The sequence below is a fragment of the Magnolia sinica genome, chromosome 7, assembly GCF_029962835.1.
Source record: "Magnolia sinica isolate HGM2019 chromosome 7, MsV1, whole genome shotgun sequence".
Classification (NCBI taxonomy): Eukaryota; Viridiplantae; Streptophyta; class Magnoliopsida; order Magnoliales; family Magnoliaceae; genus Magnolia; species Magnolia sinica.
In genome coordinates this window covers 92,187,883-92,209,720 of record NC_080579.1, presented here as the reverse complement: position 1 = coordinate 92,209,720, position 21,838 = coordinate 92,187,883, and the positions used below count along the sequence as shown (strand labels likewise).

At 38.5% G+C, this 21,838-nt stretch overlaps 1 protein-coding gene across 1 annotated transcript; it reads left to right on the top strand.

Annotated features, from left to right (window-relative positions):
• Positions 1 to 212: 212 nt before the first annotated feature.
• Positions 213 to 15,195, top strand: LOC131252176 (agamous-like MADS-box protein AGL65). Its single transcript, XM_058253041.1, has 10 exons — positions 213 to 608; positions 1,641 to 1,700; positions 1,978 to 1,996; positions 2,361 to 2,425; positions 2,527 to 2,542; positions 2,835 to 2,896; positions 3,463 to 3,559; positions 13,476 to 13,523; positions 14,472 to 14,554; positions 14,676 to 15,195. The coding sequence occupies exons 1-10, from the start codon at positions 424 to 426 to the stop codon at positions 14,890 to 14,892; spliced, it is 852 nt and encodes a 283-aa protein (XP_058109024.1). The 5' UTR covers positions 213 to 423; the 3' UTR covers positions 14,893 to 15,195.
• The last annotated feature ends 6,643 nt before the right edge of the window (positions 15,196 to 21,838 follow it).

Genomic DNA, 21,838 nt, shown 5'->3' with positions numbered 1-21,838 from the left:
AATCTAGCCTTCAAATCTTCCCTCAACCTTCCCCCCAAATTACAACTATACCAACCACACCTCCCCTTCAAGAGAGAGAGAGAGATGTAAGGTCCCCTGATGAACGGCCAGGAGCAATTTTAGATAGTTAGAGCAGCAATGCACATCTCTTACATGTATTTGTATGAGAGAGAGAGAGAGAGAGAGAGAGAGAGAGAGGTAGGCGTGTGAGGAGATAGGAGAGAATCTAGGCATATTGACACTTGGGTTTGTGTTTCGATATCATTGCAAGAAATCTCAGAAAGGCTTCCCATTGCCTGAAATCTCCTTTAAATTCACAACCCTTTGCCATAGTGTCGGGTGTTCTCGTTTGGCTGGCCAATCCCCCCAAAACACAAACTGAGAAGAAAAATAAGGTTTCTGTAGTCTCAAGTAGTACTGAAGATGGGTAGAGTCAAGCTCAAAATCCAGCGGCTGGAGACCCTCACTGCTCGCCAGATCACTTACTCAAAGCGCAAGCTGGGCCTTACCAAGAAGGCAATGGAGCTATCGATCCTGTGCGACATCGATATTGCTCTCGTTATGTTCTCTCCCAGCGGAAGGCCGACGATGTGTGTTGGAGCGAGCAAGTAAATTCAAATCCTTATTTTTGAAGGTTTTGATTTATTTTCCATGTCGCGATCCTACTATATTGTTTGATTTATTTTCCATGTTGCGAGCCTACTATATTGTTCTAAGTTCTCTCTGCTCTTTGTTCTCTCTATGTTCTTGTGCTATTGGCCCATTGGAAGTAATAAAATCCTGCCCTATCTTCTAAATAAATAAATGAATCGCTTCTTGTTTCTAAAATAGTAACCATTGAATGTGTGTTATTGCAAGGTTATTAGATCCAAATTCAACTTGATGGATTAAAGTGGCCCAATGGTCATATTTCATTTTTTGTTGATTTCTTCTTTCGATGGCGATTGTTTATCACTAGGCCAGGAAATCTTCGACGGTTAAGATTTCATGAGATTGATCTATGTTGATGGTGATTAGTTGCTCCCAAAGGTCTAATGTCAATATGGACTTAATTCCATTTCCTAATTGGGTTTTGTTTTTCCTCTATTGTTACATTTTTTTGTGGATTATAAAATGTGATTTTCAACGTGGAATGAGGGAATGCCCATAACCTTGGATCATTCGATTACAATCATCCATGCATTTGGGGAAGCTCAAGGCGACAATCCATGCATTCGGGGCCGGGAAGCTTGAGGCGGCCCACGTCTACATGTACATAGTCATACATAAGGTAACGCTTTGGGCGTTAATTCCGTTACCGTTGGTATCGTTGGTAACGACAATTACTAGGATTCTAAAAACCTGTTTCCACGCTTAGAAAAAAATCATATTGGTAAATTGCTAATCATTTTTATGCTATTTATATCAATGTTGAAAATCTCATCTATCGACTCGGAACTTGGATGAGTTAACTCATTGGGCATTGAGTTGTGAACTATATTTTATTGAAATTGATTAAGTAGATCATCCTTTTGATTGATTTTGCATATAAGATTAGTTCCATTGAGATAAATATGAAATCAAATGACTAATATGCGGTTTGGATCTCAGATGGAGGATTAACCATGTTATTCTTTTCTTTCTTTCTTTTTATTTTTCAGTGAATTGGATGGGGTCCTAGAAAGATTTTCGATGGTGCCACTGCACGAAAGATCAAAAAGGTTTGAACTCAATATTATTTATAAGGACTGCGAAATTTGTTTTGGGTGCGTTTGGATGCTCAATTGAAATGAATCATCATGATAACTCAATTCAATAAAGAGGAAATTACTAACTTGGGGCTCAATCATCATTATGAATTAAAATGGTGTCACCCCAACTTGGGTCATTTCCTTTTATTGTAATTCATTTCGATTGAGCATCCAAATGTGCCCTTATTAGATTAAACTGATGGTTGTCTAATTTTGAAACTCTTTTTTCTGAACTTGCATTTTACAGGAAACTGGAGGTCATTGATGTAAGATCGGATTTGATCCTTTTATTAGTTTTCTTTCCTGATTTTGAGTCGTTGAACCCTGCTATGGCTACTCTCTGTGGAAATGTGTACAAGTTACTGGCCATTGTCTGGTGGGCCATGCTGTTTTTGTCCTGTGGCCCGGAAACCAGGTTGCCTTGTTCATTGTGTGTGGGTCAAACATGGGCTTATTTGATGATCCAATTACCAAGCTGATTGTTGGGCCATGGCACAATCATGGTGGGGCACACCAGATGAACGATCGGGATCTCACGTGAGATTTGGAAACCTACCATCGTGAGTAGCCATTGCAAAAGGACGACTCTTCTCCTACGATGTGATTGTGACCGATCTAATCCGACGGTAGGTATTGAAGAAAATATTCAGAAAGCTCGATCACAATGTCGACGTGCAAAGGCTTTTGGGTGATGGGTAGATATTTCTTTCTTGAAATGCTTAATGATAATTCAATGTATAAAATCAATTAAGTGTATTCTAATCATGTCTTGATGTTTGGTTGCTAATTTCTGCAGGAGAAAAAAGATTGAGGTATTGTCGATCTTGGCCCAACTACACTGGACCCCACAAGCCATGTGGCCCACATGTCCAGATCCAATCTGTCCATTGGGTGGGCTGCATTGTATGTTGTCCTTGCCCAAAAATCAAGCCACTGTTGAAAGAAATAGACTATTAGACGAGTGTTGGCCAATTGTTTATGTTTGATGTATGCATGTGGCCCACCTTATGAGTGGCTTGATGTAGTTGAGCTGTGATTGGACAAATGTGGGCCCCACAAAAGTCGACCATAAAACTTAATTAGCACTTTCACTGATCTATGCAGGATCTACATAATCAACAGAAGCTACTGCAAGCACAGATTCAAGAAAAGAACCGTAAATTGAGGTTTTTTATTTTTATTTCACTACATTCAATTGCATTGGAACGGTTTTATATTTTGGGTAGCGTTTGGACATACCCGGATTGGTATTTTGAAGGATATATATTGTTGGGGCAGCCACATTTAGAACTAATCTGAGCCGTTTGGGTGGCATGAAATTGAATCTGAAATCATGCTGTTTTTCCCCCTTATTATTATTATTTTTTATAGTTTTTGGTGCTAATGGGTACTAATCAAGATGGATCTGGACAGTCTAATACAAGGACCACCTCTTGGATGAGAAAACCCAAAATTTGTATGGATTAGAATTTCATCATTATTCAATCCAATGAACCTTTATGGGTTGTCAATGGCCCAGAAAAACTTCTGCAGATCCAATGGTTAGAAACGGCCAATTACCACTAATTTCTCTAACCATGGGCACATCGATGAGGTGACATATCAAATTGACGGTCTAGATTACCGTTACATTCTATAATCTAATGAGTTAGGCTTGATGCCATTTGCTAACTGGTAGTCTCACAACAATTGGTTACACTGGAATATCTGATGGTTTGTGGGCCTTTTGCAGCTACTGGACCAAACCAGAAGAAGTGGAAGACCTGGCCCAGATTCAATTAATGGAGGAGACTCTGGTGGAATCCATAAATCGTCTTCAGAAGCGAAAGGTATGGCCCAATCAAGTCTTCTGGCCTCACTGATGAATGGTTCAGGTCAAACTTAGGATTTTCAAAATTTTCTATTGAGGCCCACCTGTAGGCTTGGGCCTGATGATGAAGGCCCTGTTAAGATTGACTTTTAGAGGCTGTTTGGATGCATTTAAAGTTGTGTCCTGTATATGCTATCTTGTTCTTGTCATGCATAGTAAGACGTCTTATATTTACTATAGAATGCCGATATTCAAGTACTGCACCGTATTAGTTAAGCATGCCCGAATATTTAAGTCTTAGAACATGTGAAACTAAGCACTTCTGGGACTCAGGTACTGTTCTGTATCAGTCAAGCACCTCAGACGTTAAAGTCTCGGAACATGTGAAATGCTTAATATAGATAGTGTAATATAATAGTGAATATACACACTGATTGATATATATATATATATATATATATATATATATATATATATATATATATATATATATATATGACACATATGTAGTGTGTGTGTAAAGATTGATGATGACACATGTGGATGCTTAAATTAAATAAAGTAAATTGTGTACTGAGTGAACATTGTGGGCCACATTGTGATATATGTGACTTATCCACGCCATCCTTCTTTTTACCAGCTCATTATAGGACATAAGCCCAAAATTGAAGCATATCCAAAGCTCAAGTGGACCACATCATAGGAGAGTGAGGATAATGATGTTCATTGTTGAAAACTTCTTCGAGACCACAAAAGTTTTGGATCAAGTTGATATTAGTGTTTTCCCTTCATCCGTGTGTATGTGACCTTACTGACATGTTGGATGATAAATAAGCATCATCGTAAGCCTTAGGAAGGTTTTAATAATGGATGTCATTATTCCCATCGTTTCTTAGGGTGTGGTTCACTTGAGCTTTGAATATACTTTAATTTTGTGCTCATGACCTAAAATGTGCTTCCAAAATGGATGGATGGTGTAGAGTATCATGTTCTTAATAGACCTCGTGATACTTTAGCATGCATAATATATTCAATTTTTTGTTGGTATATTTGGTTGAATCAAGTAGACTATTAAAATTGAAAACTAAAAAGAAAATAAAAGAAATGAGGTAGAAAACTTATAGAGTTGAATTGAGGCATGACGTGAGTGGACTCGACCTCCAGGATATAATGACTATGACTCGGTCCATAGTCATAGTCAAGATGGATCTGGACAGTCTAATACATGGACCACTAAATAATGAATAATCGAATTTGCTCCCTTTAAACAACGTCCCAAGTGTAACAAGTTTTCAGAGTAATCGACCTCCAGGATATAATGACTATGACTCAGTCCTAACAATGCACTTACTGTACGTGGACTCGAACAACTTGTAGTTTAACCCAAAAATACTAAGTTAAAATAGAAAAGGAACAAGAAAAGTTTTTCATAAGAAAACATAAAATTATATATATATATATATATATATATATATTGAAATAAAATGCAAAAATTCCCTATATGTTTCAAAATCAAAAGTTTTCAAGTTAATGTAGAATAGTTATGTAATGGTGTCGGTGTCACTGTAGACTTGAACTGACGTTAGAGTAAGCAAGATATATTTACGGGAACCAGGCGACATCATAGTCTTGAACTTGAATCATTTTGGTGTAAATTGCAAGTACATACCACTTATGCAATTCTTCTTTTGCAAGTGATTCTGTTGTTCGATGCTTTTCAGCTATGCACCATTACTTGAATTTTATGAATGTCCTAGAAAATTCGTTTAGATTATCATAGGAAGTGGCCTTTACCTCCACACCTATATAGGTGAATTCCATTAAGTATATACAATAACTGTATACACCACTAAATATATGGATATAGATTTTTAAGAGTTCCAAAAACTCATAATTTTATGTTGTTGCTCACATTGCTACACCATAAAAATGACTTTTTCTAATGGCCCGAAAATCGAGGGTCGAGTAGAAACTCAACTCCCGAGTTCCAACGAATCATTTATGCAATATAGATAATGATGATTAAATGTTGTCCATATTAGTGCATTAAACATGAGTGAGATTATACTAAAACATCATATCATACTCCAGAGAGAATTAAGTTAAACGAGCAGAAGTCTATAATAGATATATAAAGTATATAAGTGGTTATAAATTCCCAAAGTATGATCATGTCATTAAGCTGAATATATACATATTTGTTCCAAATAACAAAATGACAAAGTGTAATGTCCAACTAATTCGTATCCCTGTAGTCCTGTTGATCAGCACATAGTTTACATAGACCCACCTGATAGTTGCATATAGGAGAACTCATCCTCATCGTCGTAGAAGTCAGGCTCCGCTTCATAAGCCTCACCATCATTTGCAGCTAAAATAGAGTCTGGTTGGTGTTTTAAAACACCGTCCCAGAGTGGGAGTGAGTGATCAACTCAGTGGTACTATAAGAAAAAGGTTAACATGTTATCAATTCAGTCAAGCAGTAATGATAAAGCAGTACAATAATCATGTCTTAAGTACTCTTGTTAATGCAAAGATGATATGTTATAATGATGCATGCCCTTGCCTGCACTCCCTCAGTGACACCATCTCACGGTCGCACATGCTAATCTCACCGTGCACTTCCTCGCCAAAGCACATGTAATGTGGTGCATGCACGTGTTAGCCGAGTTCTTGATTAAGCTTATTCATATAGCAGATTCGGGAAGCTAAGGTACTCCCTTTTTATCATTTACCTAAACAATAATCCATCTAGGGTCGTCAATCTTATTAAATCACATACGATAGGCAAGTTATAGGGCAATATCACTCCTAATTTGAAAAGCAGTGGATAGGCAAGTTCAGGTCGCTACGGAAGGCTCGTCACCTTAGCGTAGGCTTATTTTATACTCAAGGTTACTACGGAAAGGTTTGTCACCTTAAAATAGGTCGACAGCTCAAATACAGTGTTCCATACCACCGTCTTCGACTCACGAGTTTTGAGTTACTTACTGGTCACTATGGGGAGGCTCGTCACCCCAGCGTAGGCCAACAGCTCGACCACGGTATCCCATACCATCATGTCCGGCTCATGAGTCTTAGCGAATTGTAGTACCAAGGTTAAACGGACTTTACATTTGTAAGTAATACCTTAGATTCAAGTAGGAGCATCCATACATGGTAAACACACATTAGACCAATCGGATTACTTGACAAGTTCAATTGGTACGGGCGCACGATAAATTAATCAACATGAAGCACATATGCACTCCTCGTGGCCTAGTCACTGCCGATAATCACTATACAACTCGGATTCATCGAACGTATCTATTGTGGCGAGGTTAGTTCGGCCACTCAATCGAAAACCATTACCGATTGCTTGGACTACGTAGTAGTCTCAATCATACTCAAATACAATAGGCATTCATATATGATAGTGAAACAGCATTTAACAACTAATTCAAATACAATTCTCATTCGGGCATGTTAACAACCATATTGCACATGTTATCATACATAGGCATTTCATCCATAAATCACGTAGTAGCAAAATAGATTACATGAAAGAAACTGTAACTATAGATAAGGTAATTGAGAATCCTATCTTAACACCCTCATTAATTACATTTCAACAAACAATTTCTCAATCAGACGTTTTATCAAACACTTAGACTACACATCAAAACATACATGTAATAAATTAGTTATAACACATATTATGGCAAATCCTTTCACATAGGAGTTGTCATACGTACAACAAACATGAATCCTATATTAATAATAATGGGTAACATAAATCATAATTTCCTGTTCATTCAAATATTTCAATAAATACATGGAATGCATTTTAATATACAACTTAGTTTACACATACATGATATATTGAAAATGTCATAACTAAGATCATATGGCAGCAATCAAGTCAGACATAAATCATTGCTAACATTGAAAGCCTTGAAAACCATAACCTACACGCTTATAGTTTGAACCTTTCGTCGGTATGCTTGTTACGAACTCCGTTCGTACACCACACCTTTGTTTACGACACAACGACTACCTAAATCATAAAATATGTTAGCTATTTCACCGATTCCTCTATTTGGATTCCTAAAACGAGATTAGGGTTAGGATTTCTTACCCAAATCGTATATGGAATCGATGGTGTAACGATGGTGGGGTGGTGATTCAACATGAGGAGCAGTGGGAATGAATCGCAATAACGATCTCCTGAACTTTCTCTCTTCTCCTCACTTTTTTCTCCTCTTTTCTCTCCTCTCTCCTAGGGTTAGGAAATTTCGTATGGAATGAGAGAGGGTGGGTTAAGGTCTTTATATAGGCCCAAAAGTGATGTCAATGCCCTCAGGGTCATGGTATACTTAAGCTATAGTGAAAAGGCGTCTGTTTCAGGTCAATGAAGCTCATTTGGAGGTCCATTGCTCGCATACGGTCTGGAGAAAGTTCCCTAATAATGGATTTATGCCAGATTAAGATTTCAATCTGATCGGATTAGTGGATCGATCGTGGAGGACCCGTTTTAACAGTCATCGTCACTTGATTAGGGCCACAAGTATACCAATGGGTGCAGAAAAATTTTCCTGATACAAGGGTGTAGTTGGGTCGGAATCTGACGGTCTGAAACCTTAAATTTGGCCCGTAAACGAACGACCCAATTCACTTAAGTTTGAGTTTATTTTCTAAATAATATTCATGTTTCTCACACACTTCGCTCCAAGCTCAAGTTGTGCATTTTTAGATACTATTTGGACTTGATTCTCGCGATGGTTATCAAGCTCAGTAAGGCGATCATAACCTTATAGTTTCGCAATCATCAGACTTTTGATGCACGGTCCAGTTTCGATATGGAGTTTCAATGCGCTCCTAGAGCAACTGGGTTTTGAGACTGATCCTAGGTTTTTAGGAGATGTTAGGTTAGTGATTCTAATAGTTTGAGGTTTTGCAGTTCGTATAGAAAGTGGTTCGATCTAATTCGCCGATTAATTCAGGTTAGTACTTAATTAGTTTTTTGTCTAATTTCTCAAAGATTCGGTCCTCAGTGACTTCTGCCTGAGGTGGTACTCGGGTCTTTGTACAGATTTTTTCGAGACATTACACTTTTTTACATTAGCGCAATTGTCTACCTTGTGTCATGTTGTTTACTCACTGAACTTATCTCATGGGATTTCTACTTGTATAAGTTGGGTTGCTGACACTGGTAAGTCATATATTAGGCTCAGCTTCATTCTCTTCAATGTACCATTGAGTAATATTTTAGATAATCCTTTGATCAGAGGCTCTACCAAATTCTTTTCTGACCTCACAAAGTCAATAGTTATGACTCCATCACCCAATATTTATTTTACTATATTATATTTGAGTCTAATATGTCTGCGCTTTCCATTATATAATTTGCCTTTTGCCTTTGTTATAGCCACTTGACAATAACAATGAATAGATACGAATGATACAGGCTTTGGCCACAATGACACATTAGCTAAGAGATTTTTAAGTCCCTCAACATTTAATCCAACATATTCTAAGGCAATAAACTTGAATTTCATAATTGATTGAGTGATACATATTTGCTTGGTAGACTTTTAAGAGATTTCTCCACCGAAAGTGAAGACATATATATCCACTAGTAAATTTTGTTTCATTTGAATTAGTGATCCAGTTAGTATCATTGTATCCTTGTAATACAACAGAATAACCACTATAATGTAAATGATAGGCCATAATGTCTTTTAGGTATATCCGAATTTTAAATAAGGCATTCTAATACTCTTTTCTATGATTATATACATATATACTTAAACTTCATACTACAGATTTTCTTGGTTATAGTTCTTCTACCACCTCAACATCTTTACAGATATATGTGATATCTGATTCATTAACTTCTTCTATTGGTATAAACTTAAATTTCATATGGAATATGTTCTCAATAAACTCTGCATCTCTAGCTTTTATTATTATATTAAAATACAGAATATTATCCAATAGAAATCTATAAGCTGCATTATTTTTTGTGTAGCCTAAAATGCACAGTCATTTGTTTTACGACCTAGTTTTCTTTTCTTAATTTTGGGTAATTATACTTTGGCAAAACACTCCCATACTTTAAGATATTTATAAGTAGGAACATGATTTTTCCAAAGTTCGTATGATATTTGTTCATAAGACTTAAAATGAATCGTATTTAGGATATGACAAGCTGACATAGTTGCTACTCCCTACATATTTTCGGGTAAACCTGAATTATTTAACATAATATTCATCATTTCCTTAAGAATTTTATTATTACGATATGTTATTCTGTTCTATTATGGTATTTAGAGAGTTATAGTTTAATGAACCATCCTACTATTTTCACACAATTCTCTAAACTGGGAAGATTTATACTCTCATTCTTTATCTGTTTTAAGTCTTTTAATCTTTATATTTAATTGATTTTCAACCTCAGTTTTATAATTAGTAAGCTTTTAAAGCTTCATATTTGTTTATTAACAGATATACTTTAGTGAATATGGAGTAATCATTTACAAAAGTTTATGTAATATATTTTTCTATCTCTAGATATTTGATTTTTAAAATCATCCAAGTTATTATGTATCAACTAATATAACAAAGGATCATTCTACTTTTTTAAAGGATTTTCTACTGAATTGTGATTCTATGCACATTTCAAATTTATCAAATTCTTCATTTGATATATTAGGTAATAAACCTACCATTTTTATTTTCTTTAAAAATGTTGTATTCACATGACCTAATATGCTATGTCATTGATAAAAAAGGTTCAACGATATAAATAGAATTAGATGTCTTATTATTATCATTAGATATATTTATAATGAATAATCCAACACTACAGTATCCCTTGCCCATAAAAATTTCATTTTTAATTATTACAAGCTTGCCTAAATCAAATACTAACTTTACACCAGCCTTACTGAGGAGCAAACTAGAGACCAAGTTTCTTTTAATGTCAGGCACATGTAGGACATCATTCAACATAAGAGTCTTTCAATAAGTAAGTTTTAAAAGTACTTTCCCTTTCCCTACAACTGGAGAAGTTTGAGCATTACTCAATGAATATTTGTTCATCATCTCCTGATGCTTGGTAGGAGGTAGATATGTTATGATCTTTGCATATGTGCCGATTTGAATAAGTATGTAGCATTCACTCTAAGTTGTTTTTTTTTTTTTAAAAAAAAGACTTTTGACACCACAACTAATATCATGTCAGACTTATTGCTAACTTCCACAAGATTTTTTTGAGACTTATCTTTGTTTTTCTTAAATATAGGGGTTTTAATGTAATACCCTAGATTTCTATAATTATATAAGTTTTCTTTTTTCTTCAACTAATTGCTTGTATTTTTATTTTTAGGCTTACATTTATCGGCATAATGTCTAAGTTTTACATAATTATTGTATTTCTTATTTTTCTTCTTATTGTTTTCCTAACTTGATCTCATAACATTCATCTTTTAATTTATCTTTTATATATATATTATCTTTTATATATATATATATATATATATATATATATATATATATATATACACACACACACACACACACACACACTTTAATATATGTTTCTATTAGTATCTTCTATCCGTATGTGTACGAGTGTAGTTTCTAACAAGACACCGATCTTTTTATGTTTCGTTTTGTCCTTATATTATTTTTAGGAGGGCGGTAGCTTTTTTATCAGTACTCTTGACAAAAATACTTCATCCAACTTAATTTTTTTTTACGACAATTCATGAATTAGATTTTAAAAATTATAAATCTAATTTGTGACAGGTTTATCATCTTTCATTTTATAGTTAAGAAAATTGACGATTGAATGTTTCTTAGCACCTGCATCTTCTAGAACGTACTTCTTTTCTAACGGAGTCCAAATGTCTTTGGCAGACTCGTAAGAAACATATAATTCATTGGACAAAAACTTTAGAATCCAATTTATACAATTATTTTCATTTATGACTTTAGTTTGATTTGCTGAATTTATAGTAAATTATCCAGATAATATGTATGAAACTTTAAGGGTGGTCGATGCAAACATGAACTACGCTTTTCACTATTTAAAGTGTTGTCCAACAAACTGTTTAATTTTGAATAACTCGATGGAATCATTAACAGTTATAATAGCCATAGTCTATTTAATTCAACAAATTCGATTTTAAAATTATTAGTATATTTGGTTGAATCAAATAGATTATTAAAACCGAAAATTAAAAAGAAAATAAAAGAAATGAGATAGAAGAGTTATAAAGTTGAGTCGAGACATGACGTAAGTCAGTGACTTGAAATCGACTTTACTCCCATTGGACAACATCCCAAATACAACAAGTTTCCAGAGCAATCGACTTCTATGGTACAATAACTATGACCCGGTCCTAAAGGTGCACTCACTGTATGTGGGCCTGAACCCTTGCAATTTAATTCGAAAGGTTAAGTTAACTCAGTGATGAACTCAACAATCAAAATCTTTTAAAACATAAAATGAATAAGGATAGTTTTTCACACGAGAGTAAAAAATGATTTAAAAAAAAATTCAACACTTTTTAGGTTAAGAGTAGACTATCCATTAGTACATACTAGTTGTTACATTATACTTAATGAAAAATGAGCACACGTAGTACATGAATTTGTTTGCATCCAAACAACCCTGGCTCTTTTAAAACTTGGGCCATCCAAAGTCCATATTTAAGCTATAGCTTGGCTCATTTCAACCTGTACTTTATTCGATTTGAGAAATACCAAATGGCTATCTTTAGTTGCCAATTAAAAAAATGAGTTTATTCTATTTTTTAGTGCATCATGTATGTAAATGAGACAAAAGAGTAGGGATGCATTTCTCTGAAGTTTTTTTTTATTACTTTGGATTAAAGGCTAAATTGTTCGGTCAATCTAATTTTGGGACTGTGATTTGGTCACAAAGGGCTTAACAATTTAAACAGTTTTATTTTAATGTTCACCATGCCCATAATTCCGAGTGCATTCATGTATGTTAAGTATCACATGCCCCTAGACTATAAAATAACTCACCTTTATTTCAAGAATGAAAACTTCAATTTTCATTTTTATACTAGAAAGCAAACCAAGTGATTTATTTACTACTCCATATGTCACATATTCTGTCATCTATTTTCCAGTATCCTACATATACTTCATATTTTAACGTCTTATATATGTTTACATGTTTCGTCATTAAGCACCCGCCACATATTACATCCATTGCATATACAACATATGTCACCATCCATTTTCAAGCAACCCACGTGTGTTAATATATACTCTCATGAATTATACCCTGTGTCATCATATATCTTCAAGTACCCCCACATGTTACATTGTCAATATGCTTACTAAACTTTGTGCCCGGGTGTATAAATATGTGTGTGTGTGTGTATATATATTCAAGTACCACATATACCACAGCCAAGCCAAACTCAGCAAGTGGAATAAGAAGAAAGTTGAAGCACCTGATCTGATTTACCAAGGTGACTCGGGTGAGTCCTGACTCCGGGTTGAACAAGACGGTCTGAGTCACCGAGTCTTTTGACATGAGCGAGATATCCGGCACATGCACCAGGTGGAACCCGATGTGAAAGATACACAGTCACAAAGGACAGGCTGGTCCACTTATCAGGTGGGCCATATGTGTTGTTGAATATAGGCTCTTGCTAATACCCTCTTTTAACTGACAATTTTCCACATGCAACGGTGGCACTATGGTCCACCTGATAAGTGGATAGGGCTTATTTATGAGCCAGGCATGTAAACGTTCATGTTGCTCACGATTTATTTTATTTTATTTTTAAAGGTGATTTCAATGCTTAGATTTATCTGCTCAGATCCAACGGCTCGGATTGATCATCAGATAAAAAATAGTTAGATGCTTGAAATATGCATTCTTGTATAAATCGCCCTCTTCTAAACAGGTACACTTGGCTGAGAAACGCACGCATAAGTCATTGTCTGCCTTGCAGGTAAGCCACTTCAAATTCTTGAACTTTGGTTTGTTACGTTGAAGGTTGCTAGCCCCACACGCATTCAGCCACACGTGTGATACATATCCGATTGTGTATCAGGTGGGACCCACTGTGTAGATCGTCTGACTAAAAACTCTGGTTTTTTTCAAAGTATCAGGTGGGCCCACACGGGCAACGACATTGGACGGTCTAAAACAATTTGCAAGTGGCTTTTACGCCAAGTGGCGTACATGATGGCCCAACAGCCTGAGTTTTGTACAAGATGGCCCTGCTCACGTGGGTAGCCCAACCATCGATTAGGACCGTCCAATAGGTTCTCCCATTTTTTGTGATGGAAAATTCAAAATGGAAAGTACTTTTCCATCCTATCAATGCCATACAAAATATGGATGGTTTGGATTGAAGAAGTTTCTGTAATGCCAAATTTTAGAACATCTGAACCATCCATCAGGTGGGCCCCACCATCTACATGCCCTGCAGCAAATCCAGCCCAGCCTGCTTGTCAAGTGGGTCACAGTGTATAACAAGAAATGGAAGACTAAATCAAGTTTTCTAATCCGTCCATTTGTTTCGTACACTAGAATCCAACCGACGTGCTAACCATATTGATTTTAGACCGGGGCATCTTCCCATCGGGGCCCACCTGATGGATGGCTTGGATCTTCTACACACGTACCCCATTGGCTCACGTGGAAGAATATATGGGCGGCTGTACCATACACAGTTACGCACACACATGCCAACTTGGCAAGTGTGTGAAACATCACGGGCATATGCAAAAAACAGTCTGGTCCACGGATCAGTGGCCCACCACCATTTTGCCAAAGTTTACATTCGACGTACACGTGGCCCACCTAATGAGTGCATCGACCTTATGCACCGTTGAATATCCAGCACGTGTGCTGCAGGTGGAGAGACTGAATCCTCAAACCGTGATATCTGCAGGCACAACGCTTCACTTGGTTACCTGAGAATCATATGCTAAATGCGAGAGTACGCAACGATCCCAACATCGCACAATCTCGACGGTACGTTTCTTTTAGGATGCATCGGATCACTATTAAAATCTTAAGATCCTGTCATATGTCAGAATTCATCCAACCGTTGATTTTTTATTTTTTATTTTTTAAAATTTTGTAGTAATTTTAGCTGCTTTGGAAATGCAAACGGACGGACTGAAATTGCTGGGCCGGCGACGCAGTTGGGTTTTCAGCATACACACCAGCAACCCGATTATAATTTGAACGGCTATGATCAATCCAAGCTAGGGGTGGATCTTAACCAGAGTGGGGAATACTATAATCACATCCAACAGTTTTACCCAGGTGGGCCCTACTATGGTCCCTCTCTTCACCACCGTATGTGAAGAATAAGCTTTGTTCTGAGCTTTTATTGGACAAAACCTGCCATAACAATGGACGGCCGGATGTTGTGAATGATTGTGTGACCGTATGTAGTGTTTGATAGATGTGTGAATGAGGATGGCTAATCCTACACACGCGCACGTGTTAATATGGAACACGTGTGCCATGGTTAGAAGATTTGGCGACTCGGCCCAACTCGCCTGAGTTGAGGGTGACTCATGAGTGAAACTGGATTGGGTCCTACCGAGTCCGAGTCGACTCGGATGAGTGTCATCACACCCGTCCAAACCTTAAGATCATGTGTGTGACAGATCTTAGCTTTCCATCTGGTTGAAAACAGTGCTCGGATCTTTTGTTTCGAAAATGAGGTCATTTCATTTTTTGGGTGGGCCACATTGTACAAAGAAAAACGGACGGTTAAAACATTTTTTTTCTAGCTGTACATTTGTTTTGTATGCTGTGGCCCATCCGTGCATGAATCCAAACCGTCCAAATGGTGAGACCAACTTGAAGATTGATCGAACGATTCCAACTTCTGATTGATGGTCATTGTTTGTTGAATGTGGTGGACTAATTTTCATTTAAACCGTCCATTACATGTCCACCAATCAGCCCATTGGTGTCGATCCCTCATTTTCTTGTTATGGCCAATCTAAAGTTGGGACGCTTGATTTGGGCGGTCGGTGTCTGATGCATGCATATGCATGCCACTTTCGTAATTTGATGTGCAATTATTTGATACTCCAATGTACGATGACGCTTGATACACAGCCACTAAAAAATTGTGCATGTTGCATTTAACAACGTAAATTAGACCGACTAAATCATATGAAAATTTTAAGTGAACGTGTATCATCTGTCACATCTTGCCGGAGTATCAAATAAGTATAAGGAATCGTTCATAGCTGGATAAGGCTAAGATGATGATGATGATTATTATTTTATGGTTCATGATACATCTTTGTATTGAAACCCACGTATTTTGTCTTTTTATTAAATTACTTGCATCCTAATATGTAATTTATAAAAGGGTGTGTATCATTTGTCACACTTTGTCAGAGTATCAAAGTTTTTTTTAAGAAAATATCGAAGTAGAGTTCTATAAAACTCATTGCAAGCAAGCAACGATGCCTGATTGCCATTCATGTGTTTCAAATGGGACTTGTTGAGGTCAAAATCTGGATCACCTTTCGCTCCATGTGGCGAACCTTCGACGAACCCTAACTCTGCACCAAGGGTGAGCAAAAGAGACCCTAGCTAATCCGGATGACCCTCCGATGCCTAAGTTAGGTCAAGGGAATCCGAGTATAAGTTGAAAGGTAGAAGGAGAGTGTCAGATCTTGCGTACCTGTAGCAATGGGGTCTTATTGTATTTATACTTGACTGTTGTATGGTTTAGGTCCGTTAATCTCTGCACGATTCACTCAATCAGTAAAATTTTCCGATCGTGGGGATATTGTATGCAATTCAAGGATCGTGCAGGATATTATGCACTTCATGCATATCGGCGAGCGAAGCAATCGGCCATGTCCACTTATAGCAGTTTTTAAGCTTAGCTCATGGTGCACCGACTCCAGGATCCAGTCTCGACTTGATCCTTCTGGCGGATAAGGTCTCAATCAGAGTGGTTACAAGCCTTCGTCGAACAGTGGCCGCATTTACAGTCCGAGCTGAGCTGATGGCCTTGGCTTCTTACCAGTCGAACGTTCTGAACGGCTTTTTCATGAGGTCCGATGTAACATCCTGAATTTTCACTGTTTTGGATTTCCAAAATTCCTTTAAATTTTTTTTTTTTGAATTAACTTATAATATTACTTATTAATCATAAGGACTCAATGTTAGTGTATACAGGGGTGGTACCAGTAAAGAACCGCACCAGTCCGATTAATCAGCCGTAGGAAGCCAATAAATCCGCCCGATCACTTGAACATCAGGTGTAGTGTAACGTCCCGCCCAACCAGAACAATGTCCTGGGGCGTCCACGTAGGATTTGCCATAAGAAAGTTCGTTTAATCTACTTGTAGTGAGGTATCACAAATAAATTAGACCAAGATTTGTTCAATTGATTAGGCCAGACAAGTCCTGATAAAACCTGGTGCGGGCCTCCAAGCCAGATGACCGTTTACACCTAGCGACAGCCCGTGCGGGCTGTACCGCGACGCGGGAAGGTCAGAAAAATCTAAAAATTTAGGAAACCATAGAGCTCACTGGGCTTGTGGACCATCGCGGACTACGGACCCAGTGGACACCCAGAAGTGGGATCTGGCACTGACTAAATGCACCCCACTTATGCCAGGACCGGAATCTGGCGCTCGCAAATGAAGCTGAGATACGAGGCTATCCAGCCATCGGATCTCTTCTACATTTTCAGGGGAGGTCTAATGAATTTTTCTACACCCGTCCACAAACTCTATGACCCGATCGTGCACGGTGACCGTCGATCGCGAATCAGACCCGTGCGACCAAATCCCATATCTGATCATTCTCAAATTTTGCATGGCCCTTCATCGGGCCATGGAGCACCTATCCTATAAGTTTCATGGTCAGAGGGCCACCAGAACCGCCCCGATTTTCCGAACAAGCTCTAGACCGCTCGTTGGTGGACCACTAGTTCCAAAACTATAGAATAATGTCCGTCTCACTGGGCTCGACGTCCATCGCGGGAGTCGGACCTGGGTAGTGTCCAGAACCGGTCAACTTGAGTTGAAGGACGAGTGCATGAGAAGTGCAAATACCCTAAAAGAAGGAGTTGAAACTTAAGTGAATTGAGTCGTCCACTCTTATGCAAAGTTGAGGATTTTGGACCGTCGGTTTGCTACCAAACTTTACCCTTGGAGTAAGGATATTTCCCTACTCATATCCGTATAGCCGCGGCCCCGATCGACTATCGGTGACCGTTGAATAGATTTCTAATCATATCTGTCGATCGGCGCATCCAAATGGCGGGCCGATCATGTCCATATGTAGATCATCATTAGGGCTAACTATCCTACGGTGTAAATCAATGTGTACGCCTCATAGTGGGCCCTAGAGCTTAGAAAGACCCTCCTATAGGTCTAGTATAGTGAAAACCTAGCCTTTGGGGCCATTTATGCCAAATCTGGCATTATAAAAGGGCCTCATTTGGGCTCTCTCTCCCCATACGATTTTGCCCTAGAGGAAAGGAAGAGAGAAGAGAGAAAAGGGAGAAACAAGAAAGGAGAAAGAGAGAGGAAGAAGAAAGTGAAGGAGGGTATTGTTGATGGTGGGGCCCAAGGGAGCTCAACCTTACAACTCTCCACCATTTCTCCAAGGAAATCCCTACACTACAACCACAAGAATCGTCCGTTGGTCATCTAGGTAAAACCCCTCACCCCTTTTTCTTGAAATCCATGTATTGAGAATGAATTTCATGGATTTCTAACATGCAAATGGTTGTTTTAGGGAATCCGGCCGTCCGACCCCAAAAACCTCATTCCTAGGTCGTTTTCCAAGTCTCCAACGATTCATAGGTGCGGACTATTGATCTTAGGTGGCCTAGCACCAATTCTAGTATGAGATTAATGATTTTGATTGCTTGGATGCCATATTAGGAGAATCTAGAGAAAGCCTAGGAATTTTAGGTTTGTTGAAATAATATGGAATTGTTGGATTGACTCTTGTGATGATTGTTCTTGCCTCGCACCTGATTTGGTGTATGGATGATTACATGTTCATGCCTTGTTTAATTTTTCCATGTGATGTTGCTTCATTGGATGTATGATTTATTGCTCTTGTACATATGATTTCTCAACATGGAGGAAGTGTTAACTTCCTCACCAACCCACACCACACACATACACTTTATTCATGATATTAATAATTGCTTGTTAGAGAAATTTGAATTGTATGTTGAGCAACATGAGAACATGGTGTTGAATATGCTTGATGTTACTTTGGTGGTTGGCATGCTATGAGTCCCTATTCCTACCCTTGGGTTGGTCAGGAACTTGAGGAGAGACGGTAGTCTCATCGGTAGGACTATGCTATGGTTGGACTTATGGGTTTGGGCGGGTGTGATCGGGTGGCTGTAGTTCGACTACATGGGACCCTCGTGCCCGATGTCACACGCCTCACGCTCGCCTAACCCGTGAGGTCTAGCCTACCACCTGACCAACCTTGATTGTTAACCTTGTTTGCTCACATATGTATGGAACCTGATCCACCCTACAACCATTGTAGCCCATCAATAACCCACTTGAAATTGGTCCACAGCCTCGTGAGCCGGGCATGGTGGAATGTGACACTGTGTCCGAGCTGTCGGCCTATGCTGGGGTACCGCGCCTCCTCATAGTGACCGCGAGCGATCCCTTTCTCATAGCACTCCTCATGTGCTTGAAGTCGGGGATGAGGAACCCGACGGGATCACGGACCGCGGGGTCTCGGCCTCACGCATTGAGGGGTCTTGGCCTCGCAACCCGTTTAGGGCATTGATACGTGGGGTGTACCAGATTCCCAAATCTGCTGGATGAATAGACCTAACTAATCACACGGCTAACACGATCATTGCATTGCACTAGTTAGGGTGGCGACTCGGCAGTCGAGGTCGCACTGAGGGAGTGTTGGCATTGGCGATCGTTAGATGTTGTCGCACGAGGGAGCATTGTGGTGAGGGCATGCATCATGTCATGCTGCATACATGCGCATTAATAAGATTACTTAGATGTGTGTGATTGTTTGCTTTTCATTAAGATCATATCAAAATTAATGCCTGTGATAACTTAAGACTAATAGCACCCACTAAGTTGATCACTCACTCCTACTCTGGGACGGTGTTTTAAAACACCAACCAGACCCATTCATAGATGCAGGTGACTCGGGACTGGGGGAGCCTGGTGAGGCGAGTTTCGAGGAGGAGGACGAGCCGTCCTACTTCCAGTTGATGGACGGTTCTCCGCCAGCTTGAGAGGCGGGATTGGATCGCTGAGCAGGGACTTAGTTTTACTCTTTTTGGTCATATTATTCTTTTGTGATTTTGTTGGGTAGCATCTTATGCGACCCATGTATTCCTTTGGACATGTATATATATATATATATATTTGTATTCGGTCTCTTTCATTTCAGTGGACTTGTGTGAATGTACTTCATGTTCCAGGAGATTCCAGGCGCGTATTTAGACTGGATCGCATATTAATGAAAATTAGCTATAAGTGACCCTAGGAACTCGGGAGTCGAGTATATGCACGACCCCCGATTTTCAGGGTGTTACAAGATGGTATCAGAGCAATAGTTTGGAATCAATTGGGCCATGGGTCATGAACTCACCAACGCGTCCGCTGACTTGAGAAGAAACACAATAGAAAACACGAAATGCTAAGAACCATCCCAGTACTTGAACCGCTAGTCTTAGACGTAAGGTGAGACTTCCATGGTATTAGGGTTCAGTAGCGAGAAGGAGTAGTAATGCTAGAGAAGGGGATCCGAGAGTCCTACAGTGCCTTAGCCCGTTCTCGGACAAGAATTCGGGAACTTAACGGCAAGACCCGATTCGACTAACTAGGAAATTTAGGTAGTCTAGTCCACCTAATCTCTAAGGGCCCATTTGGTCAACTGCATTAGGTGGGATTAAGGTGGATGGAATTGTAAAAGTATCAATAAATGCATGAGTAAGGTATTGTCCCTGGATAGAGTGTATCCCATATTTTACAATACCCTGTTTAGAATGTATTCAATTAAAGGTAAATCCTAGGATTTTCTTTCAAATTACACTTGAAAATTCATCATCATGGGATTTAGAAATCTCATATTACACCTTCCACCACAAGACTTATTTTACAAAGCTTATGAAATAAATTTTAAATTCCGTCCCACACTCATTCCCGACATGCCATTCCCAAATCTTGAGTTGGGATTAGCATTGCAATCCCATTTAGTACAACTAAATGCCACTAGTCAAACCGGCCTAAGTCAAAAATTCCTCTTTCTAACATATCTCCATAAGATATTCCCCTATCATCACTCTATTCTTGAACTTCCCCATTACATTGTTAAGAACGAGCTGGAAATCGAAATGTTTGATGGTTGAAATCATCGTCCAAGTCCAAATGAGCTAATATCGGGCCGAACATGATAGTTCCAACCCATTTGGGGATAATTAGGTAGGGGCGAATGAAATTTTACTAGAAATAAGAGAAATATGGGACCGAAACTGAGGGATTAAATGTTTGAAACCATCGTCTTAAGACAAAATTGATAGTTCCAACCCATTCCGAGATAAAGACTTGAGGGTGAATGAAATTTCACCAAAAATAGTAAAATCATAGAAAAATTAGATTTTAGCCCCTAAATAATAGGAATCTTGTAAAATAAATAGGCCTATTACGTAGATCGGCTTCTCCTACCTCAAATTCATATATGGTATGTCGAATAACTCATCCCGGTTTGCGAGATATGATCGTTGTAAGGTGCACCTCGGCGCTACAGCGCCCAACCGGCGCCGCCAGCGCCCGACCGTCCAGCGGGCTGGCGCCACAGCGCTCGGGCCGGCGCAGCCAGCGCCCACGGTCCAGAGGCCCGGCGCCACAGCGCCCGGGCCGGCGCAGCCAGCGCCCGATCCAGCGGGCCGGGTGGCCCGTTTTTTGTAATTTTCAGCCCGACTTCAAAAATTCGTATCTCCTTCGTTACAACTCCGATTTAGGTGATTCAAAAGCCAGATTGAAGCTTAACAAGTCTAGTTTTATATAAAAATAAAATAAAATTTATAATATAATTAAATTTGGAGTGAATTGACAACTGTCCAAAAATCATTAGTTTTAAACGACTGTTACTTCTAGAATTTTTATAATTTATTTACAACTCCAAATGACATGAAATTTGGTGAGATGACCTAAAACTTGATGGTAAATCATTATAAAAATTTTAAAAATATAATTCAGTTACTAAAAGTATAAGAAACATTACAAGATATATCCCCTCCTCCTTTTCAACATA